Source organism: Vanacampus margaritifer, chromosome 13 (assembly GCF_051991255.1).
Source record: "Vanacampus margaritifer isolate UIUO_Vmar chromosome 13, RoL_Vmar_1.0, whole genome shotgun sequence".
Lineage (NCBI taxonomy): Eukaryota > Metazoa > Chordata > Actinopteri > Syngnathiformes > Syngnathidae > Vanacampus > Vanacampus margaritifer.
Genome location: NC_135444.1, coordinates 4,961,519 through 4,987,436, shown reverse-complemented (window position 1 = coordinate 4,987,436; position 25,918 = coordinate 4,961,519). Strand labels below are relative to the sequence as shown.

The 25,918-nt window shown below is 39.1% G+C and overlaps 1 protein-coding gene across 1 annotated transcript in view; it reads right to left on the bottom strand.

Annotated features, from left to right (window-relative positions):
* Positions 1 to 25,918, bottom strand: part of cachd1 (cache domain containing 1) — an 89,779-nt gene that overhangs the window by 56,887 nt on the left and 6,974 nt on the right. Inside the window, exon 2 of the mRNA XM_077584664.1 lies at positions 1,481 to 1,543. Within this exon, the coding sequence (XP_077440790.1) occupies positions 1,481 to 1,543 (63 nt within the window). The remainder of the gene's footprint in view (positions 1 to 1,480; positions 1,544 to 25,918) is intronic.

Genomic DNA, 25,918 nt, shown 5'->3' with positions numbered 1-25,918 from the left:
AGAATAGTATACAATGAAAAATACAGGAGTGATGTTTTGCAATAATATATTGTGGCACACATGCAGTTATGTTATGTTATGTTATTTTTTTGAAGGTTGCTCATTAGCTAGTGTTACTTTTCAGAAGGGTGTGCATTTATTATACTTGAGGATAGGTCATGTAAACTTGTGAATTTTGCAAGTGACCGTGCTAGCGGTTTAATTTTTAGTCAAATATTTCCAAACGTAAACATATTAATGTCAAAACATGAGTGGCGACTAATCGATATTTAGCTAAAGCAACCATTTGAGTGGTAAAGTTGATGCATTGACTAGTCGGCTAGTTGGTTGAACCCCTAGTTGGAGGTGTTGCAGCTTTTATTTTGGTAGGTTTCTATTTCCTGGTTTTGTACATTGACATTAGCTTGTTTTTTTTATTGTTTTTTCCCCCCTTTCGGACAATACCCGAAAAGAAAAAGGGCCAAGGGGATGAAGCCGAAGCTTATTAATTCCTGTTCCCATAATGCAAAAGGACGCAGAAATTCGATCAGTATGCATTCCATGAAAGCTTGCATTCCATGAAGGCTTGATAGAACTTAAAAGTTATGTAGAAGAAATATAAGAATAAACCGTGCTATTTCACGAAACAAAATTTACTTTCAAACAGACAGAAAATTATAATAGAATATTTTACATTTCGGAAGTAACTTATTGAAACATCCATACATGAGAAAATATTACCTTACATGTTCTAAGAAGTAGAAAGGAAAATGCAATCAGGAGATTTAAAAAAAAATCTGTAACAGAAATGTGTTTCTAAGAGATTCTAATGGTCTAGATTGAATTGACTTTGGATTTGTAAATATCTGAGAGCTCAGGGATATCGTACGTATTTTACACACACACACACACACACCACACACACAGGTGAACACATTCTTGCCACTCACTCACAAAAACAAATACACGCACACACACTGCTGTCACAAGCACAAATGCAAAAATCAAGCTGTCTGTTCCTTCGGGTGTCTGTTTACCAGTCTGTTTTTGACTGTTTTTTGTCACTTTTCCGAGGACGTACACGCACGAGTGAAAATGCACTGACACACACAATCATATTCACATACAATACAATTCCTGCAGTTTTACAGTCATAGTTTCCTTCCTATTAATTTGCTGAATGAACGCCATTGTCACTTTAAAGTCATCTGACTGACTGATGACAGCACTACTACGCTTGTATTGTGAGCAGAGTGCAAAACAGAAGAGTCCAAACACAGGCACAACTTCAAAGCCAATGAGACAGCAGAAGCAGCAACAGCAGCAGCAGAATTTTAACACCCTTCAAAATCACCTTGTCTCTCCTTGAACCAACTGAATAATGTGACTATGAATGTGTGTTTATGTTGCTTTTGAAATCAACTCTGCCCTGGACAAGACCAATACACCATCTGTGCAGCAAACAAATGAGTAAAGGAGAAGGGCCTGTGGCGTCGCTCACCTGCTGGACTTCTGTTTCTCCATTTGATGTCTTCTCGGTGTACACGAACGAGTTGAAAATCCTCTGCAGAGAAACAGATAGGGAATAAGACAGTGAGGTTAAATCAATATTTACATCTGATTTCCAAAAACTCCATTGCATGCTGACTCGTAGCATTATGACCTTGCCTGGGCAAAAAAGAAACATCTTAACTCTTTGACTGCCAAAAACGTTAAATAACGTTTAGTAAAATCCTATGGAGGAGTGCCAAAGACGTTAAAAGACGTTTGTTTCAAAACAGAGGTGACACTAACCATTTTCTATTGTTGATTACTGAAAAACGGAATAAGGTAGAAACAAACTTTTTTTTTCTGATGAAAGATGAGAGTCCAATCTTTCATTTGGTAGTATGTGTGTTTCCATAGTCCAAACACATAATTTTCTGTGGACCTTGAAAGATCAGTCAAAATGCTTAAATCGGCTGGCACTGGCGACATCCCGTTTCTGAAAACGTCTGGCAGTCAAAGAGTTAATGTCAGATTTTGATGATTTGAGGTTCTTGTCATACAAGAAGATTAGCAGCTTTGGGGAAAGTGATGAAGTGAATTTCACAAATTTTACAGTAGTGCAGACTTCCCTCATATTTCTGACTGGCATCACGCTAGCATTTGCAGTATAACCAGGAGCAGTGATATGCTTTTCATTCGAGTTACACTTTAAACCTTAAGTTGATGAGAAGCAAACTACATCATTCATTGTTAGAATATCATGGGATGAAATATGTAACATCAGAAACTGAATTGGAATCATCTATATTTGAATCGCTGTACTTGACTAAATCAACTGAAAAATGGAATTTCAACTACATAAATTGATTGTACTGTATTAATTCTAATCATCACAGATAACTTGGATTACAACTAATGCGGCCACGGGACACGAGACAGTTTTTATGAAACCAAAGTGTCAAAAAAATAAATGACATTATTGGTTATTAAATTGTTGACTATTTTAATCTACATAATCGTGACTGGTTGACTCATCTTGGCAGCCCTAACAAGCACGCATACACCGCACGCACACTTCCAACAGACAGCACTGACGTTTGTGCAGGAGCAACAGTTGAGCAAGTTCTTCCCTGCAAGCCCCAGTGCCCAACACCTAAAATTGCCTGGTTCCACCACTGCAGCCTTTTCCTGCCACCTTTTAGACATAACACAGAACAGCAATGACATTGCACGGTGCACGCCTAATAAACCAGATTCCTTTCGGATTGTTATCGTTGGCCATGAAATTTCTCACCTCTGAGTTTAAAGCAACGCTAAGTCACAGATGTCAAGTGGTGCAATTTCAGATGAGTTTCTAAACAAGCTGAATTTGAAGCATTGCTTCCACCAGCTCTTGAGGAAAAGTGAGTCAGCCTTGAGAAACCAAATGTTTAATGAATTGCCAAAGAGTGTGTTGTTCCTTTGCAGCCTTCATGGAATAAAAAACAAGGACATGTTTTGTTTTGTTTTTAATGGTCAAATAAACAGGAACAAGCAAACAAAAACAAGATTAGAACTGAACCAGGAGAGAAACTCCTGCTGTTGATTAGCCGCCTTTTCCCTCCAGTGCCTCCGGTGTTTGTTGTTGGAGCTGCATTGTGGTTTTCACAGCTATGGAGTAGCCAAGGAGGAATGCTGGCCTCTGAAACCTGAGAAGACTGAAGTTGCCTAGGTCACTGTGGGCCCGTTGGCCTCCCCTGACCCACAATCAAACGCTGACTTGTCCACAGCCGTTCAAAGATGCAGTACAAAACATTCTAGCGATGGTAAAAATCATATCAAGTAATTGGCAGAGTAGCAGTCAATTTACATGATACATTTCTTACAATCAATGGCACCACTCTTGAGATAATAACTCTAAATAGCCATCTTTGTTAAAGCTTTTCTCTATTGTCTCAATACACCAGTTCCTAAATCCCCCACCTAGGGGTTAATCTAACCACAAATGGTTCATTCAAAGGAATTCTAAATTTAAATAGCAACTCAAACTGCACAATAAAAATACAATCTATTTTATTAACTTTCACTCATTGTGGTGGACCAGATATGGGGATTATGTTTTTTTCCAAAGCGGTCAAACAGGCAGTTGAACCAGGGAAAACAGTCCTTTTAATTGATTCTTGCTTCTCAGTTGCCGGGCTCTCACGGGGAAACCATGAACTCCCACAAAATATTTTTTTTCTCCTTTACAGTTATTTCATCCTTCTTAATGTGTATTTGGAATACAGTCCAAAGATGGTTGGCCTACCAGTCAACGAGTAAGATGCCTGTCTAATCAGATGCTTGTATGAACCTTGAGGAGAATGGAAATAATGGAATGAAGGAGACAACTGAAACAGGGACGACAAGGTGTGCCACAGGAATCCTGTCCTGAGTCTGCTGGTCAGCAACCCATGCTTTTTTTGTGAACACACAAAATGGCACAATGGGTGTATGCTGTATCTCTTTGGTGGGTAAGTTGCCATAGTGCTATGTACACTCATGATGTGGCGCCACTCATACTCACAAAAAACTCTCACATTAAGTTTTCCATCACACATTTAGGCAAAATCTACTGGAGGCCAAAATATTGGTTTTAATTCAACTGGCAGATAAAAGCTTCAAACCCAAAAGACTGGATTAACTGCATCCTTTCATACTGCTAGTGCAGAGCTCAGTCTTTTTTCTTTATTGCGTGTCTTTTCCTTTCTACCTTCTACCTTCCATACGTCCCCTGCTGCCAGCAAACTCTCCATTCACTGCACTATAAATGGCTGAAGCCAGAAATGCAGTATCAGAGCTTTGCCTCTGATGAGTGTGCAATAATCCCCTTTTCTACAACCTTGTGCTAATACTTTCTCCCTGCCCTTACTTTCCCCAACTAATGTACCCCCACAAAAGCTACAAAAGTTTAAAAAATAAAATAAAACAATTGTAATTAATAAAAAAGTATACCTCTTGCTCTTCGCAAACCAAACAGGAAAAAAGGTTCAGCAGTACCGAAATACAGTGTTCCCACGTTTTCCGCTGGGGTTAGGTTCCAAAAAATACCGGCAATAAATGAAATCCGCAAAGTAGTTAGCTTTATGCTTTATATTTATTGTAAATGTTTTAAGGCTCTAAAACCCTTCACCACACAGTTTATACGCTTTTCTCATCGAGGCATTTACATTTTCTCTCTAACATTGTCAATGTTCAAACCTTCATAAATTTTATAAAATAGATACATTACTGTAATAAAAAAAAAATGCAAAATTGCACACAAAAATCCCACAAACAGCAAGGCCGCAAAAAGTGAACCACGTTATAGGAAGGGAACACTGTACATGACAGATAAAAAAAGGCATTGAGATTTTTTGGGGTTCAGAAAAAGTCCTTCAGCAGCAACCCAGAAGACAGATTTTTGATCAATTTTGTTGGCAATAAATACTTTTGATGCTGCAGTCACATCTAATGCAGATTAGAGGAAGAAAGATGAGTGGTTGAAGAAAAGAAGGAAGAAGCATGTCCAAAGCGGATCTCTAAATGTCACTATAATGACCACAGAGAAACCAAACCTTTGATAATGAATTCTGTCTCCTTTTCAGCCCAGTGGATCAGGTTGACTAATTAATTGACTGGCCGACAAGAGTTTGCCAGCTGTATATCTGTATGCTGGGGGTCAATTTAATTTGCGTCAATCTAAGTACCTGACAACCTCAGACAATAGCACCAAGGTCCCAGCCCACACACCGTGGACAGGTTTATGGTAGTATGATAGTCAAAGGACTGGGGATAAAGTGATCCTGATTGGCCTAATATTTCCTACTACATTTCCTACCACATACAATTTGTAATGTGACATGAACAGAAGTCCACTTTCATTATTGATTTTAGGTTTATTCTCCTAATGCTGGTATCGTAGTTATTTCACATAATGTAATGGATAAAACTTAACATTTATTTATAAAGAGGTGAGTTGCCTTTGGTTCTTTGTTTTTTTTTTTTGTTTGTTTTTTTTTTTTGTTTTTTTGTTTGTTTTTGTTTTTTTTTCTAGAAGAGCTCAGTATTGTTCATTCGATTTGACATCATCATTGCTCTCCTTTTTTTTTTTTTTTTTTTTTTTAAAAACAACAAATCAATTAAAAAAATTTTAATAAATGTTTTTTTTTTTTTAAATACATATACATATATATATACATATACACACATATATATATATATATATATACTTTTTTTTTGTATGTGGGTGAGTATGTGTATGTGCGTGTGTGTGTGTGTGTGTGTGTGTGTGCGTGCGAGCGTGTGTGTATTCATCAGTTCACCTAAAGCCCATTAAAAAAAATCCCATACTAATAATATAATATAATAATAAATTGCCAAATGCAGAAACATCAATGTAAGTTATCACGATGTAGTGGCTCTCGCTTACAGACAGAATTAAGTAACCGGAATTAGGTTAAAAAATTCTATATACGTAGACCATGTTTCTATAAATTTTGATATTTGGTTTTTATTTGAGGCAGATATTTTTTCCATTAAAATGTGATTTATGAGGAGGTTAGACCATTGGTCGATATTCAGAGTTTGTTTATTTTTCCAGTTAACAAGAATTGTTTTTTTAGCGATAGTAAGGGCTACAAGTGTAGATTGAAATTGTTTATGTGGTAAATCAGTTGTTGTTAGGTCACCTAGCAAACACAAGTTTGGAGATAAAGGTATCCTACAGTCCAAAATAGCGGAAAGTTTTTCTAAGACTTTAGTCCAGAAATACATAACCGGAGTACATAACCATAAAGCATGAACATAAGTGTCTGTAGTGTTTTGTAAGCATTGGAGACAAATGTCGGAGTCTGAGAGTCCCATTTTCTTCATCATATATTGAGTAATGTATGTTCTGTGAATAACTTTATATTGGATAAGTTGTAAATTTGTGTGTTTTGTCATTTTAAATGCGTTTTCACAAACTTGAATCCAAAAGTCAGGTTCCGGTGCTATAGACAAGTCTGTCTCCCATTTCGAGATGGGTAAAGACATTTTATCAGTATATGAAAGTAACTTATATATTTTTGAAAGTTTTTTTGTTGTTGTCGGAGAAAGCTTGTTAATATCTTTAGCTAAAACAGGCGGTTGGAGCGTACCCCGAAGTGTTGGAATTTTTTTCTTTATCATATTTTTAACTTGTAGATAATGTAAAAAATTTCCGTTTTTTTATATTGTATTTTTGGAGCAAGGATGTATATGATATAAACATATTATCTGAGAAGAGATGGTGGAGATGTGTAATTCCTTTCTGCTCCCACACAGCTAAATGAAACGGTTGGTTGTTAAGTTGAAAGTCGGGGTTATGCCATAGGGGAGAAAGTCCACAGGGCTCCACTTGGGCTTTTGTCAATTCTAGTGCCTTCCACCAGGCAGTCACGGTGGCGGAAATCATTGGGTTTTTAAAACAATTATGGCGCTTAATCGATGTTGTAATAAAGAGTAAATCTCGAAGTCTGAGGTTATTACAATCCTTCTGTTCTAGTTCCAACCAACAGTTAGTGTCTCTGTTGGGTTGTGCCCATAGAACGATATATTGTAGCTGGTTAGCTATATAGTAGTACATAAAATTTGGTGCCTCTAGACCACCTTTGGATTTGCTTTTCTGAAGAGTAGATAGACTAATCTTTGCTTTTTTTTTATTCCAGTAAAATTTTGTTACGGCTGAGTCCACCAACTGGAACCATTTAGCCGTAGGTTTAAATGGAATCATTGAGAAAAAATAGTTTATTTTAGGTAAAACTTTCATTTTAATGGTGGCTATTCGTCCTATTAGAGAAATAGGAAGATTATTCCAGCGCTCCAAGTCACTATAAATGTTATCCAGAAGTGGAGAAAAGTTTAAATGAATTAAATCAGTTAATTTAGGTGAGATTTTTATGCCTAAGTATTTTAAATTACCTATAGGAAATAAGTAGTGTGGGTCCTGGCTTGCAGGGTTCCATGAATTTTCTGTAATAGGTAGAAGTGTTGATTTTGTCCAGTTAATAGAATAATCTGATAACTGTGAGAATTTAGTTATTAAATTAGATACTTCCCCTAGCGAAGTAGCCGGCTTTTCTAAATAAAGTAAGATGTCATCGGCATATAGATTAATTTTATGTTCTGTTACCCCAGAGTGAATTCCTTGAATCCTTCTTTCCTGGCGTATGGCTAATGCAAGTGGCTCAATAAATATTGCAAATAATAAAGGGGATAGTGGGCATCCCTGTCTTGTGCCTCTCTGTAAAGTAAAGCTCTGAGATATAATCCCATTAGTAGTAACTGTAGCCTTTGGTTCTTTGGAGAACCACTGTAAGCTATCACATTTAGAAGCGAGGGATGCACGATAATATCGGTGGTCGATAATTATCGACCAGTTTGACGTCAGATACAGATAAACCAGATAATAAAGAAATCAGCCGATAATAATAGACATGCCACATTGGTCAATCTGTTGTGGTTGTTGCTCAAGTTGTGACCAACTCCTCAACCCCTCCCCTCTCTTATGGTAGTGTCATATATTTGTGACATCATAATGCGCGCAACCTCGTGTTCACAGACGATGCATCATGGCGACATTGCAGTCGCCAGTGTGGGCTTTCTCTACTGTCCTGTTATGGAAAATAACTACTTAACATGTATTGACATAAGTTTATATTGTATTGTGTACACCTGTATTTTCTTTAACAATGGGCTTTTTATTTCTTGTACATGAAGCAATATCGAAGTGACTAGGGCTGGGTGATTTTGCCTAAAAACAAAATCTCAGATTTTTTTCACAAAAAAATCAATTTACGATTTTTTTTAATTATTCTTTTTACATAAACCAAGAACTTAAAAAGTTTTGCTTTTATTTTATCAGTTAACAAAAGTAACCATATTTCTTCACTTGGAATCAATGTGCAAAACTTCTACCTTGAATCAAATACTTCTGGAAATGTAAATCTATGTGTTGATAAAGTAGAAAAGTAAAACTTTTTTGTCAACTTTATTTTAAAAGCTGAACAGTGCTACTTATGTCCCTCAATATGACACAAATAAACATCACATTTTGGCTTTAATGTAGTAACCGAGGTCTGAGCTTGTCATCCCCTTCAATTGTCTGCTGATTTTACAAGTACAAGTACTGTTATGTAAATTGAGGTAGCTGTTTTGCCATGACTGGCAAATTTCCTTTTGGCTTCATTTGATTGGCCAGTATGCGGAGTAAGAAAGTCTTGGCCTGCCGTAAATCGGCTATTTTACCGTGATTACTCCGCTTCACTAAGTTCACCCCTTCTATAGATCTCCTTTTCTTTTCAATTTGTTTTGTCACTGAAAATAGGCTGATATCAGCATTACCAGCCCACTATACTACATTTCTTAAGGATTTTATGTCGCAGACGTCACGGGCAAGGCGAGTGAAAGTAAGCTTGTCTTTCATACCGGTAAGTGCTTGCAAGGCGAGTCCGTCTTGACGAGAAAGAGTACATGTTGCGACCACGCAGCGACATAAACGTGCACTTTTGTGCTATTCACATAAGCTTGTGAATGTCGATAAGCAATCGAGATAAAATATCAAATTTACAGCAGGCTAAAGACTTCCTCGCTCCGGCGATTGACCAATATTGGAGGCGAGAGAAAAAATATCACTAGCGTTTGAGTTGCCAGTCACGGCAAAATAACCACTGCCTAAACAAATGGCTTGGGGCAACTTGAGCAATATACTTGCGGCTAGGTAGCAGTAGCACATACGTAACTGGGTTCTCCCGTTTTCAGCAAGTGGTGAAATCGAGTCTTCCTCACTGTATACATGGGTGCCATATCATTAGCAAGGTGCAACGTGTCCACTTTGGTGATCGCTCTTATGGTGCCCCTTTCTTGTCATACGTGTTTCCTTGTGTAAATGACTCCTCCACAGTAACATGGTAAACAGTGTTTGTTTTTTGCAGGAGTTTGTTTGCTGTTGTTGAGTTCCTCCCGTATGGAGTGTGTGAGGACTCGACTGGCAGTTTTTAATAATAATTATTATTCATATAGATAATAATTTTTTCAATCGTCCACAACAAAACACTCAAATTAATTCAAGAAATCGCCCACCCCTAGAAGTGACCTTGACTGACTGATAAGCCTGCTCGGAACAGACTGCTTGCTTTCCTGTCTAGCTGACCCTCCCTTTCTCCTCCCAAAACCCAACCCAGCTGCATAAAAATCTTCCCATTATAATTTACTGCGCAACACTCAAACACCAAAAATGTTACCCTTGCAGATTTGTGTTGCATTTCCAAAATATAACTGTTTTGTTTTGGCAAATTCAAAATGAGTTACTGGTTGTCTTTGAAGCAGAGATATCAATAAAATTCATCTTTATGGTGCTTTACACAATGTTTCAATGTATTTGTACATGTTAGACTTATAGTAGGATTCGAAAGTATATTTGTATTCAAGTTAATTTTGCAAACAATTATCCACATACTCATCGGTTATAGACATCGGCACTTTCTAAATGATTGGTTTATCGATATCGGTTGAAAATAGCATTATCGTGCAACCCTTGTAGAAGCATCGCTATCAGCTTGCAATGTGGCTTCCTTTAGTATCTTGATATTAGTTCAAAATGTGGATAAGTGGAATATAATGTACCAGTATGTAAAATTAGGATGCTCTCTGTGCTGGTACATTATGAGATAACAGTGATAAACGGTACGGCGAGGATTAAAATAAAATGTTACTCAAACAAGCAGTTAACATAATAAGGAGCTGGTAGACACATAATGTAGTACAGGTATAACCCATTTCCTCGCGATTGATGGCATTTATCCAATCAATTTGGGGAGTGTTTTAAAACATTTACAATTCAGAGCCCGAGAATTAGATCAGTGCCGTCAGGCAGCAACAGTATGTTTGTTGAGCAATTAACATGGCATTACCAAGGACAGCAAGCCATTTCAACACTTTATATTGGTCAACAGTTTAACAATAACAGTAACAAACAAACAATGAATAAATACGTGGTATTGCCCCATATGACTTTCCATTCATTCCATGTAATTTCAGGGAAAAACCCTACATTTCCATAACGTTATACATCGAGAAATAAAATCACTCTTTTTGGACATAATATATTGCCCATATCTCACAGTAGTACATGTATCAATCTGACTACACAATGGCTTTTCAATGTAATGCAATTCAGCCAATTTCCATACATTTTCCATCAGCCTTCCTGTTAACATTTGGCAGAACAAAATGCCAATAAATCCAATAAAACATCATTACTGCACATAAATGGTGGCTTAAAGCAAATCAAAACCAGCGATCTTTTCACCTCATAGTGAAAAGTACGACAGTATGCCATAGACTCATGGTGTCGTTTTAAGAAAATTCCACCAACACTTTCATTTCAGCTCTTTCACAGAAGGTTTGGTCCAATTAAAAGTTAGGGGGTTGGTGGAAGCCTGTCAGCGATCAGGTGCTATGGTTCTGCAATAACAAGTACCCCTTTTGTCTAAACAGTGTTAAGGCCAGGCAAATGTCACCACGATGCGGCACCAGCCTGAGAGGCTCCCAGTCTCGTCCGGGGATGTTTGCTCACCCTCTCCACCAGACAGAATATAATGCTTTCCACATGTTGGGGGATGGGTGAGGGGGGCAGAGAGGCCCAGAACTGGAGAAAAGAAAGTATGGAAAAGTGGGGCTAGGTCTACAGTGAGAACAGGAAAGACGAAAAACTTTACATTTGTACAGCTGAACCCCGATATTCGCGGGGGATAGTGACCAAGCCGGTTGGCAAAGAGTGAAAATCCACATATAATTCCCGCCCATTAAAATGCAAAACTCAACAATATATATATATTTTTTTAAACCTGATAAACATTCAAATACGCTTTCCGTGACAAAAAAAGAAAAAGAAAAACCTCCCAAAGATTCCAAAATATTTTCAAAATACTGTATTGATTTTTTTAACCCACAAATATATGAATCTCCGTGCGCCAAATCCCAAGTATGTGAAGGATGAACATATATTTTCAAGACACAATAACAATACCACTAGCACTCAAAAACTTGTCGACTTACAACAGCAAGGTATTCGTTGGAAAAAGAGTGACAAACAAGTACTGTAGTCACATTAACGCCATGCCCGCAGTGCATCCTGGGACTAACAACTTGCTGCTAAAGTAGAGCCGACGTGAAAACGTTCCAAAGGAAGATCAAGGCCGCATACCTGAGCCCGGCATCCATTATGATGAAAAATTTCACAGGGAAAGAGGATGAAAACAAACTTCTCAGTGGTCACACTGGTTCAACACAAGCACGTGAAAGATAAGAAGATTCTGTGTTTTCAGGAAGGTTTGAATATTTTACCACATATGAAAGACTTAAATGATGTCAGAGAGGGGGGAGAGAGACAGAGAGACCGAGAGCGAGCGAGAGAGAGACAGATGTATCCATACTACACTTTGAGAATCACTGCATTTGACGGAATTATCAGTCGCATCTGAACAAAATGAGGAACCTCGGGCCAGATTGCCTGTATCTAAAAACACCAAATCAATAACATTTAAACTTCAATGGATGCCAAAAGACCCCCCACTTTGTCCCATAAGTGAAAACTCAAATGCCTACACTGTCTGCAGAATTTATGTGTAGCAAAAATGGGTGTCTGTATATCTGAACACAATGAAGCGTAGTAATCTTAAAGACGTTAACTTGTTCTAGAATTTGTGTTGGCTGCTCAGTGTACATAGGAAGGCAACATGGGGAGCTGTGGTGAGTTAAGAAAATAAGGACCCAAACTGTACACACAAATGCATAGCCATATAGACTTTGATTGACATATTACACACACACACACCAGTATTAAACAACTTAACTTTGAAAGCAACAACGATAGTCTGATTGTATTTTAAGTTGATACCTCACCTAAGTACAAACACAAATGCATGCATGCACGCCCTTGCCAGTTTAAAGTGAGAACACTTGGGACTATGTTGTGTCCCAAACTTGCAGCAGGAAGCCACAGAGCCAAATCAAACACCTAAAATACATGTACACTACTCACTCCGTGCTAAATACAATTTTGTGAAATCAAACAGCAGGAAGAAATGGTGAGTGTTAAGAATAAGGAAGGAATAGGCTAAAAATAGAAATGAACTCTGAGGAGCTGTTTTAGCTTAACTATTTTTCCACTGATATATACTGTATATATTTTTAAAGTTCAGTACAGTTAAGAAGTCCAACGCTTCCAAAGTAATACAATTTGGCTTCAGCACACCCACAAGTGAGGACAAGCAGTTCGAAAAATGAGTCAAGAATGAACTGCAGCTCTTTTTAAAATAACATTTTGATTTCATATCCACTTGTCGCGTGATGGAGAAATAAAGCAGATTTCCTGAGTGCAACCATTGCTGCTGCTTTTGCTGCTACATTTGTCACAATGACAAGTTCTAAACGTGAAAAAAAAATCCACATGGAGCGTTTCACGATTCCTAGCATTTTCAATGCACAAGAGATCATTCCTTGTATAGTTAAACTGATTTACACTGTAAGGGGGCCCATCGAGATGAGTGAATAAGCCTATTTAAAGTTTTAAGCTAACTATAATAGTATGCTGCACTAATAACATATAATGATTATACATAATCAAACCACGTTATTTACAGTATACCACATAATACACAACAAAAACACTGCAATTAACTATGTATGAACACATTAACACTGACAAGAACCCAGTCACAAGATTTCATCAACATGTAAAGCCTGGCTGCCAGTCAGCAGGTTGGCCTGCAGAGGGGTTGTTGGCTGAATATGCATACGCTGTTTTATATCTTATGCTGTCTAAACAGTGAAAAGCTCTTCTATTCCAATTCTACAGGCAATCATTGAAGTGAGCAAAAGCTGAAGTCTGAGTGCTTTTAAGAAAAAAAAGGAAAAAAAGACAAGGACATCCTCATATGTAAAAGTGGCTTTGCTGCTAAGAGCCAGGACATGACGTTATCGAGAGTGACCTTAGATGGCATGTACGGATTGGGGATGGCACTGTGGCTTTGCTGGGAGAGTCAACAAGTCATAGTGGCTTGAGACATATTTAAAAACCCCATAATACCACTGGAATAAAACAAACCAACAAATTATTTTTGGGTGACGGTTTTCGGACGTTTCAACAGCTATAGTCAGTGGTGACATGGAAATCCGGAGCCCTCGTAACAAGACTATGATGTCCGCGTTAGGAGGGAGAAGCCGTCTGATGGCCGAGCCTGAAGTGTCGCACGGATGTTAAAGGCAGTATGATTTAGAAACATATGCATACACTGTGTATTGTTTAATGTGTGGCTTTTCTAGAATACATTGCTTCCACCATAATACTAAAAAAAAGTCTGCCAATTCTTTATTGTCTGACGATCACTCAACCCTATCCCGCACACCTGCAAAGGAATGTAAACAGACACGTTAATACCTCAACAGCACAAGCGCACAGGTGAACACACACGCACACACTTCTAACATTCCAACAGAGCTCAGTGTGAGAAAAGTCCTTACACTCATCGACCAGGTAACTGATGGATTAACGCAGTGTTTTTCAACCTTTTTTGGGCCAAGGAACACTATTTTCTTCGAAAAAATCTCAAGGCACACCACCAGCTGACAATGTTAAAAATTAAAACTCTGTTGCCTATATTAACAATATAAAGCCATTCTTGTCAAAGTTACCTCAATATGAATCAAATAAACAAAAAGAAAAAAGTGTTTTGTCATCTTTTTTATGTTTACTCACTCAGTGTGAAACCTGGGCCTGTTTGGATGAACACAGAGAAGATATTCTGGCAGGAATCGACGAGAGGCACACACGAAGCTCTTCCTCAACAGCTCTCAGTCTCTCTCTGTTCTTTGTTTTTATGGCAGTCAGACTTGAAAAGCTCACCTCGCACAGATATGTCGTGGAAAATGGGAGCAATGTCAAAATAGCTTTGTTTGCCAGAATGGGGTATTCCTTGGCAGTAGCCAACCAAAAACTGTCCAAAGGCAGATCAGCAAAGCTTAGCTTTAAACCACGATTTTGTCTCAGTTCAGTTAGTTGCTCATGCTCCTGTAAAGTCATGTCCTTTCCAACTGATACTGAACTGTATGGGTCCCTGACCCAGTCAAGGCTATTTCCTTAGCCGCTTCAGGTCCGAGCATCTCATTCACAATAGCTTTGCAGGCTGGCAGTATCAATGTCTCTGCCACAGTGTGGGATTTTTTTGACTTAGCAACCAGTTCAGCGACATGGTAGCTAGCTTTCAGGGCTTTCTCGTTTACCTTTGTGGTTTTCCTCATAAAAGTTGTCTGTTTCTCCATGTGTTCACGCAGACGAACAAAATAGCCCACATCCTTGTTTTGGAGAGAAGGGTGTTTCGTTTGGAGATGGCGTTTAAGCTTACTTGGCACCATAGCACTGTTTGATAGCCTTTCACCACACACCAGGCACAACGGTATCGGTTTCGTCTCATCCCCGGTAAAGGTAAATCCAAGTGAAAGATAGCTTTCGTTGTACTGTCGCGCGCTAGAGGCCTTGGTCGAGCTCGCCGTCTTTGCTGTCTTTTGACCACCACTCATACAAGGGCCTTCATCTGGGTCCGAATTCTGTCCAGGGTCCGGTTCGGAGTTAGCATTTTTCCTTTTCAAAAACTTTTGCATCACTGTCACCGTTTTGTTTTGCTAGGCACCTGCCGCCATCCATGCATCACTAATCCTTGTTTCAAAGTAGAGGGCAATCAACAACTAGCGACGTGCTGCCACCTACAGGCGAAGATTTCTGATTACTGCCACTCTTCCGCCACACTGCTCTCACAGCCGACAACAACACGTTATTGGCAGATAATAATTAATTTGTTTCTAAAAAATGTTTTTAGACCAATTAAGTGAAATTGGATAATTTCCCATGGCACACCTGACTATATCTCACGGAACACTAATGTGCCGCGGCACAGTGGTTGAAAAACACTGGATTAACGTATGAAGAAAAGGAAAAAAATCTGGCCTGTTGATGTGATGAGTTGGTTGAGTCGTTTTAATTGTGGCTGAAATTCCTATAGTGTCAGAAATGGTAAAGTATGTCTTGCTCAGAACACAATCCAACAAAATATTGTGGAAAGATAAGAGTCAAAGACTGTACACATATTTAAAAAGATAGCTAGTGTACCAAATAGCATGTAGGCTAACCCATGCAGTATTCATGATGTTACCTGCAACCAACCCAGATTCTACCGTTGGACACAATGTGATGTGAGATTATACTACAATATTTTTTAAACTTAAAATAACTTTTCGGTAGATAGTAGTAGTACAATGCGGCAGCAATGTGTTTTCAAGTCATGGAATGTCAGGCTTTGAAAAACACTAATTTAAGGGTTGTTCATTGCTCAATACGTCCACAGACCAAACTGCTCACAACTGAAAAAAATATTGGTTAACTTAATATTAAAGTATTTTTAAAACAGTGCATGTTAACAATGGAAGTTGAATTATGGAAACAACTGTAAATCTGATGGAGGGGTACCGGGACTTGTCTCTGGTTCACAGCTGCCAAGCAAGGCCAGCAGAAACCCTGAAGAAGCTGGCAGATGGTGCCCATGCCTCATCTAGACAAGACAGAGAGAAAACTGGCAAGACATCAGCTCTCCAGATATGCCTATGATCTAACTTTCTGGAAAAAACTAAGTTCCACTCAGGATTGCGTCAAACCACAAACCTTTTCATCCCTATTGGTAAAATAATAAGCCAATTTACATGTGTATAATTTCAATCATTCAGATCTGGGCCCGACACGAACTGTTTTTCTTCACCCTTTGCTCAGCCAATGTCTCCCTGGCCTTTTCAACATCAGTACCGTCTAATTTGGAATATTTCGCTATCCCTCCCACACCAACAGCATTCTCCTCATTTGTGTTCTCATATGTAAAATCTAATTAGTTAAATGCTTGTTGTCATTCCAGTGACGTGTATGTGCGGTGCGAATGTACGGCAATCATATTGCAGCTGGTTGTGTCCAACTCAAATACATAGCAAGATGGCGCTCTATCGTTTAACTATAACTGAAGAGTCTGGCTTAAACAATGAAAAAGACGAACTTTCAACCACGTTTTAAACAGAGCGACTCACTGCTCTCGCGCCAGTTTGACCTGATGACATTTTTATCAGCACACACAGATGGGCGCGTCAAGAAATTTTGAGCGTCCGTCATTCGGCAATTGTCAACAGTCGGGCCACCCTTCCATCATCGTCAATCCGTCCGGACTGTCAATATTGACGGAATGCCCACCTCTGCTAAAGTGGCCTCATTTGCGGCCATATTGGTCTCAATCTTGAGCCCAGCAGGGTATAGTAATCAACAAAAGGCAATTGGACTACTTCTTGATTGTTGAAAATTAACCATTAGTGTCTATAGCTTCTCATGTGTGATTTATTTGACTTCACCATTGGACATAACAAAAAATATGCAAATCAAAATACCAGAAGTCATTCATTTTTCCTAAGAAATAAAGCAGCACAGATAGGAAAGGAGACCCTAGATTTTATTAAACAAAGAATCTCGGTGAACTCACAAAATGAAGAGATGCTACTTTCTTCCTATTTCTGCATTCGGTTTTTGTCTCACAGCCATGAAATGTAACCAAACATAACATGCAACGGCAAAACAAGGAAAACCAACAGAGACAGCTGGAGAGTAGAATCAAAAGGAAACTAAGTTTCTTACAGGGGAGTCCAAGATATAAAAATGGGCTGCAAAATGATTTCAATATGGCCCTTCCTATGCAAAAAGACCAATGTGCTTTTTTACAAGTCTGACAGTTGGGCATTACACACATAAATATCATTTGGACGCGATCTTGAATGGTTCTGGCCTCAGTTAGGTCCAAATTTAAAAATGGGCTCTATATCACTGGTTGTGAATTTAGCATTAAAAAACAGAGCAGGTGTCTACTTAATTGCTGAATTGCAAGTTCTGAATGGGTGATAAAAAATGACAATTTTCTTGAAACATGTTTATTTATGTCTATACGTGAAAATTATCATTTATCCAGATCATTACATTCTCAGGACATTTAATTGATCACAACTGGACTGTTCTGGTTGCTTTAGAAGATGTTTTGCGCCTCATACAAGCAGGCTTCATCAATTTATGCAATGCAAGCAGGACGGTATTTATGGACAAATCTCTTTTACAATTAAATACAATTAGCTAAGAATGGACATTTAAGCAACATTCATTTTCAAGAGTAGGTCAAGACAGTCTTTGTAACTATTTTCCTTCCTTGTATTTATAGTGAGTCGCTAAAAAAAAACAAATAAATAAATAACTGTTGACCCATTTTTTTCCTACGCAATTCAGACCTGCTTGTCTGTTAATCACTGAGCTGTAATGCACATTCTTCCAGAACATTTTCAGTAAGAGAATAAAAGTGCTTAGCCCTTAGCATCTCTAAGACAAATGCAAAAAGTCAAAAGGTTATACTTTTAACTCAGGTCACTTCCCGATTCATCCACAAAGGAACTACCACAAGAAAGAAAAAAATCACAGAAAGAAAAAATAACACATTTAGGAGACATCATGATTAAAAAAAACATTTAAGGGTTCTGAACAAAGCAACTCTCTGTCAAACCGCTTTTACAACCTTAAACGGTGTGGGTGAACGAGATATGTGTCGAGATATGTGTCTAAGTGAGAAATTAGCTTGCTGTACAACTGTACATATGTAGTTCATGTGCTTTTACCACATTGTGTCAATCAAGTCAACATACCAACAAATCTATTCTGGTCCTGTGTTTTATTCACTGCCTGGTGGCACTTTTGAAGTGGCAAAAAAAAGTTATTTACAGTGGCCTTGAAGTTGGGTCAGTATTTTTCAAGACTGCAGAAGCAATCTGTGTCTCTCCGGCTGCTCTCCATCATGTACTGCAAAGTCACTGAAAAGGACTACCATTCACAAGACTTAAAATAGTTGTCATGTTTTTCCATGGCATACTGTGTTCATTCTAACAACAAATTGCATTCTAACAAAACTTTTCACAATGAAATATGAACTGCCTGCTGATCCAAATCCACTTCGACATTCAAATGAGGAAGCCAACTACTAGACTACTAATGTGGATTGACTACTGAAATGCCCGGCTTGGTCATCTTCCCAAAAAAAAGAAAAGAAAAAGAAAAAACATTTATTACAGGACTCGACAGTGTGTTTCCTGACTAAGGCCATAAGGCTCATTACATCGATTTAAAAACAATTGCATTGGTTTTACATTTGTTTCAGGATCGGTTTTAAGGTGGTTCTTATTTAATGTTTTTAAAATATCTGAATGGACTTCTCGGGTCTTCTTATCTCTCTGAGCTTCTTTATTGTTATGAACCTTCCCAAGGTCTGAAGTCCTCTGGCTTGGGCCTTAGTCATTCCAAAAGTCAGGGCACGCAATTTGAGGCATCTTTTCTGTTTTACAGCCCCAATTATGGAACAGCCTGCCCGAGAATCTTAGGTTTCCGAGAATGTTTTTGCTTTTAAAACTAGACTCAAGACCCACCTTTTTCATTGGACTTTTTAAATCTAACTAATATTTTATGACTATATACTTTTACATGGCTCTTATATTATAAACTATCATTTGTGTGGGTATTTTTGTTTTATAGAATTATAGGTCTTCTCTGGTTATATTATTTCACGTTTTTATTGGTTATTATATCAGAGCAACCGTCATCTATTTTCCTGTGTTTCCTTGGAGGGAGCCCTCTGCTTCGGGAGCTGTGGTGGGCCGTGGCCGTGATACAGCATCTTGGGTCCCCGGGGCTCAATGCTGAAAGTCTGCAGCTGTGGCCTACGATCAGGTCCTGGTGCAGAGGGCCCCATGATATAGTGTGTGTTTTTCCCTGAGATGCTTGTTCTCAGTATTTTATCTTTTAGTCATCTACAGTTATCTTACCTTTTTATTTATGTTTACATATGTGTGATTTTAACACAGAGTTAATTGGCCATGATAATTGAACGTTGTTTTCAACGGGTTGAGACAGCAAACAATTGTATTCAGTGTACAGCAATTTTACTAGGCACTCTTCTACATCAATCAAAAATTATTACACTTAAAGGTATCTGCTGGTTCAGGGCTTAGTGGATGCCCAGTCAATATGACATGAATTTGATACGAAATATGATGCCTTCAAAATGGGTACCACCGGTACTAAAGCCTGTAGTTCACTGAGCGTCGCGGGATTGCGAGAGTGTATGCACGAAGCGAATATTGCTTTTTCAGCAGGCTTCCTTCAGTGCTGCAAAATGTTGCAAAGACACTTGCCACACTCTGAAACACTCTTCATGCTCTCATACCGTTTTCCTAGTCACAATCAAATATCAAACATGTTCACAATGTCTGTTCCTCAGCGAGATGCAGGCTTAAAGGAGTTGTTTTCATTTCACAAACAAGCGAGACACTGCAGGATGCAGAAGCCTTAATACTTTTGAAGAAGGTCAAGTCCTACTTGACCTTCTCAACTGGGTGATCTTAGGAGATGCTAGCGATAATTCCTATTTAATAGCTACACTTGGTGCAAGTGAAGAACAATTAACATTGTAAGGCTAGGTTATAGCCATAAAAACAGAAACATCTTCACACAAAAAACAAATTAGCCCTTTACTGACCCTCACAATGACCATAATAAAGGGAGAACTCGACACTATGTCTACACTTGGGCAAAGGCAATAAGTTTAAAAAAAAACTCAAACCTAGCCTTTGCTTCGTGCATAAACATACAGGGAAAAAAAGTGAACAATAGTTGGGTTTCCATCCACACGTTTCGAATTTTTTAAGCAAGTTTACTGAAAATGTGTAAAACAGACATGCAACTCGTACTCGTTTCCATCTGTTCTTCTTTTGTGAATATTGAGGGGACTGCAACAGTAGGTGTAGTGCTTCTTTGCTGTTTTTCATCTAAAATTGCATTAATATTTGCGTCTTTAATTAATTCCAAAAAGATTTCCGTTTCGTCGCGCCCCCAAACATACCTTACATTATCATCTGCCATTATTTTGTGACTAGACAAACGTAAGTGACGTGTATCCGTTCTTGTCATTTTTTATTCACCAAAATTGTTTCCATAGCCAAAATTTGCATTTTCCTTCCTTTCGATACACTTCAAAATCCACCCCCTCCAAGCGTAAAAAAGTTGTTGCCAATTTGGGGCCTTTTTTTAATTTCTAGAGTTTCCATTCAGTTTTATTTTCTCATTTCTTGAAAATTCAAATACAATGGATGGAGGAAACTCGGCTTTTGGCATGAAAACAGTCTGAAGTGCTTCTCCACAATAGGAACTCCAAAACTCGCCTCATCGAGAATGCAAAGCCTCTTCGGCGGTTGTGCGCGTGTATGTGTGTGCATGTGTTTGTACTGTGGGGGATGGAGGTACTTAAAAAGCTGGGGGAGTGAACCAGTCCCTCTTCACTACTTGCCCTCCCAACGGGATATTTTGCTCAGCGCCCCTTTGACTCTAGAACCACCCTCACCCCACAACACCCCCACACACACACACACACACTTTTTCCTCAATCACTCTGTCAAGGATGGCTCATTGCAAGCTGCGCCCAATGATGGTAAGTGAAGGGCTAACTTGCTGAGGGTGTGTGTATAGGTCTCTTTGGTCAAGTCACTCCCAGTGGGGCTAAATGACAGTGGCAGGAAGCAGGCAAAACAAAGCCAAGATCACCAATAATTATACTTTTCTTCCAGTCCTACTGAGCATTTATTATTGTTTTCCTTTGTGTTTGGAGGGAATATATGAGAGTGGGGGCAGACAAGGCATAGTTGGTGTTTGTTGAATGGAAGAACAATGAGGTGACAAAAAAATGGGGGACTCATCAAAAAAAGACAGTTACTCTCCAGTTGTCGCAGTACACAGACATGATGGGGAAAGTATGCAGAAATGCAAGCAGCATCCTGACTTTTACGGTAAAACAGATAAGGGCTGAATGTTTTCTAGAAAGAGAATCTTATTTTGACAAAGTATAACAATCTTGGCCAAAGATAGCAGTCGTGGAAAAGTTCATAGTTGATTCTTAACAGCAGCTTGGCATTTGAGGGCAGGTCAACATGAGATAGTGTGGAGATGGGAAGCAGGCAAAGCAGTGCCTCAAAGTCAAAGACAGGCAAGTCTGCAAAAACACATGACGTTAGTCAAGGCCAAAGAGAGTGGCCATCTTTAACTGAGAAATGTGGGAAACCCATCAGAAAGCAGTCAGATAAATGATTTGTCCACAATCATGCAGAAAGATTTAAAATACAAAAGGGAAAGAACCTACTCTGGTCCGACGTGACCACAGTCCAGCACAAGCCAAGAGGGAGTGCACAATGCTGGCAAAAGAATTAAAGGGGCTTGATTGAAATGAAAACGATTCCTGTTGTCCTGTTAAAGCTTGGACGGGGACAGTCATTTCTGAAAATATTTTTCCTCACTATATCTTTCTTCCCGCAAGGCTCCAGCACAAAGGCAGCCAAATCAAAAAGGCTGCAGGTACATTCAAAGGTAGTCAAGATTACCGGTAAGTGATACTCCTGGGAGGAAATTTAGCGCTTAAAAAGTATACCCACTGGTCTAAAAGGACATCAGCATTCTGAGTTAAATTAACTTAGTTATTAGGGGTGTGAATTGCCTAGTACCTGGCGATTCGATTCGTATCACAATTCAGAGGTCACGATTCAATTCGATACCGATTAATCAAGATACAAATCTATAAATTGATTATTGCGATTTTTTTAACCTCAAATTTAGAAAATACTAATCAGTAAACTTGTACATGTACACTGTAAGATTAGTATGAAAATGTATTTATTTATCTGAAAATTCAGGTTGCAGTCTGTTTCATGTTTGAACAGCACTGAAATACTGACTTAATGTTCCATTAATATAACATTCTTCCATGCTTAATGTGTAAATCCTAACCCTAAGTAAGACTTTTTGTTGAATATTCCCATAAAAAATTGTTTAAAAATCGATTCGGCCGCATATTGAATCGATTCGAGAATTGCGCACTGTAATATTGCGATATATTGCTGAATCAATTTTTTTTATCAAACTTATCACTGTACTGTATTTTCATACGCTGCCCTCCCCGGTGAAAAATACTTGTCATTAACTAATTTGGGTTGGGTCAGAGGTGAGAGTAGTACAAATTACATTATGATTATGAATGCTTACCCGTCACAGCCTGTGATACAGTATATTATAAAGAAGAAGAGCTTGCAAGCGGATTACTGTCAGTAGATAACATACTATAGAAATATAGTACATAAAATTTACCTAACAATAAAGTGGCACTCTTAAAAAAAAAATGTGTTCAGAGGAAAAAAGTTTATTTAAAAAATGTTTAGGATTTTAGGATGCAAGTTGCTGAAACTTTTCACTTATTGACGAAAATTCAACAACAAAATGTAACATTCCCAAAATATTATCACATTTAGTACAATACAGCCTGCTTGGGCATTAGTCAGCAATCTATCAACAGCATTTTGGGAATAATATTAAAATATTAAATGTGACAAGGGTGTTAAAAAAAACTTCCTTGTGAAAGCATTCAAGAGGACAGTGTAGCCCCTTTTCCATTGTACCGGTTCCACACCAAAGCAGCCTTGCTTGGCCCTGACTTAGCGGTTGCTTTTACATTGCACTTTTTGAGTGCTGTGCGGTTCAAATGGAACTGCTTATGAGAACCTCTTCCAAGGTGGTTCTTTTTCGCAGGCCGAGAGGGACCGAGTGGGACTGTGATATCACTGTCCTCTCATTGGCCAACAGATCCAGGCATTTCTTAAGAAATGCAGCAAGAAACTTCGTTGCAAGCATGCCCATTTCCTGGTTTTAAAGACCGTGAGGCAGAGCTGGCCGCCGTCACCGCCAAGACATAAAAATGCAGTATAGGCAATAGGGATGCGAATTACCTAGTACCTGGCAATTCGATTCCTATCACGATTCATAGGTCACGATTCGATTCGATAAGATTAATCCCGATACGAATCTATAAATTGATTATTGCGATTTAAAAAAAAAATCTAATTTAGAAAATACTTAGCAGTAAACTTGTACATGTACACTGTAAGATTTGTATGAAAATGTATTTATCTGAAAATTCAGGCTTATGAATGAGCCACTGCATTTAGCAAAGAGGTTGCAGTCTGTTTCATGTTTGAACAGCACTGAAATAAAATATTAAGGCTTAATTCTCCATTAATATAACATTCTTCCATGCTTAATGTGTGAATCCTAACCCTAAGTAAGACGTTTTGTTGAATATTCCCATAGAAAATGTATGTTTAAAAATCGATTTGGCCGCATATCGAATCGATTCGAGAATTGCGTGCTGTATTATCGCGATATATTGCTGAATCGATTTTTTCTAACACCCCTAATATGCAATACACATGATTGTATTTTACAGTAATCCTTAACCATATTAACAATTTCATATGTAGTAATGGGTGAACTAGTGAAGCTTGTGTTAAATATTTCCATGAGCGTACGCACCACTCGTCAAGTCCTTCACTTGAGTAATGGCAGGTCTTTAGCCACAGGCAACCCGGAGCTACACCACTCTCCCGGCTTCAGGCATCCGCCAGAAGGCTCCGGACACCGAAGAATGAGGATGACGAGCCGTTGACTCTGAGTGACTACCAAATGAATGAGACTGAATTTGAGATGTACCATACAGGCCCTGCTGCACGTTGCCGGGTATTTTAAAAACGAATACCCCCCCGTAGAAAAAAGTCTGTCCAAATTGCCTCATTTGTTTAAAATAAAACACCGCCACACAGCACACAAACGGACTAGTGCGTTTATAAGCTCATTTACATGCATGCCAAGCCTCTAGGTGGCAGTAGTTAGACAAATACTGCTTGTCTCTTGACGTCACTTCCACATTACGTCACACAAGCACGGACTGTCAGCGCAAACAACTTTTCTTCTCTTTTTAATAAACCAAATATGTAAACAGAGTGAGTACACCATAAAGGAGCGTAGAGGATTAAAAAAACAAACAAATATAAATATTTTTTTAAAAAGCTTCACTTGTCTTTTAACAACTTTATTCATGCAACTTACAATAACAGAACACATTGTGGAAGCTTTTAAGACCTGGGGGGGGTCGTTGGGGTTTAATGTTCTGACACGTTCTCCTTCCACTAAACGTAAAAAGAAAACAACAACAAAACGTTTGGTGTCTGGAGCCAACGCTAGAGAAACTAAGGCTTTGAGAAGCTAAAATCACCTGGCAGTGGATAAGCAGCACCCAGGCTTCGCTGAATCGCTGCAGCAAGCCCGAAGAGGTGCTCTGTGCTCTGCATGCTCTTAAGCATTTCCCCTGCTGGTACGGACCCTGTGCTGCCTGCAGCGTTCTCCAGCCCGCGGGGCGAGCCACAAGCGCGTCGAGGCCCCGCTTGTCGCTGGAGCGTTCACCGGGTAAAAATTTATCACTTTTCCGCTTCCATGGATGACTTGCAAGAACACTTACAACCACCGAGAGCAGCCAGTTGCTTCCCCAGGATCCCTGGTTTGCCGCACGGGTCTGAGGAGGAGGCAGCCCTCGGCCTCCTGAAGCCATCCAGGAGGACCTGCAGGAGACTGGGGGATTTCCAAGAATTTACCCGGGCGGTGGTGGTTGCTCTTGGGGAGCAACGGAGGGTACGGACTCCACCACAATGCCTTCTAGAATAGAAACAAACGACTTGGACAACTCTGCTCACTCGCCCAGTACTTCGATCCCGCCCTACGTTTAGCCATGGGATTTTGCGTCAGACGAGCAGGTGAGCAGTTCACCCGCTATAAACTATGGCTTGAGTTGCTTGAGGTAGTGTGTGTGTGAGTGATGTGTGTAGAGCAATGACGTAAAACTCTGTTTACGATTGTTATTCATGAACGCGGATCAGGTAAAAAATACAAATCTTCCCTTTGGCCGGAGTTTTTTTAAACCTCAGTTTTTAATGGAAAAAAAAGCCCGGGGACGTGTGGCCGACAGGGCAAAACACATAAAAATACCTCCCCGTTTGCAAAAGGCCCTGGTACGTGTAAACAGGGCCTGAGTCTCATTCATTTGGTCGCAGGCTTTCTCCTGTGTTCAAAATTCGGAGGCGGCCGCCTCCAGCCAGAGCAACTGATATCGCCCAGAGCTCCAGCTGTGTTGATTGAACTCGGCAGCAATGCATTTGCAGCGTTGCACCATTATGGAGGTGCTATATCAATAGCAGTGCACCGGAAAGACCTGAAGCAACAACCGAAGAAAAAACTGATCACGGAGCTTCTCCGTGGCACTCACCCTTTTCCTGGTACCAGAGGCAGAGGTGCACTCCAGCCGTCGCCAGAGTCATAAAAATACAGTATATACAATAAACATAATAGTTTTACAACAACGCTTAACTATATTTACAATTTTGTATTTGCAGCCGG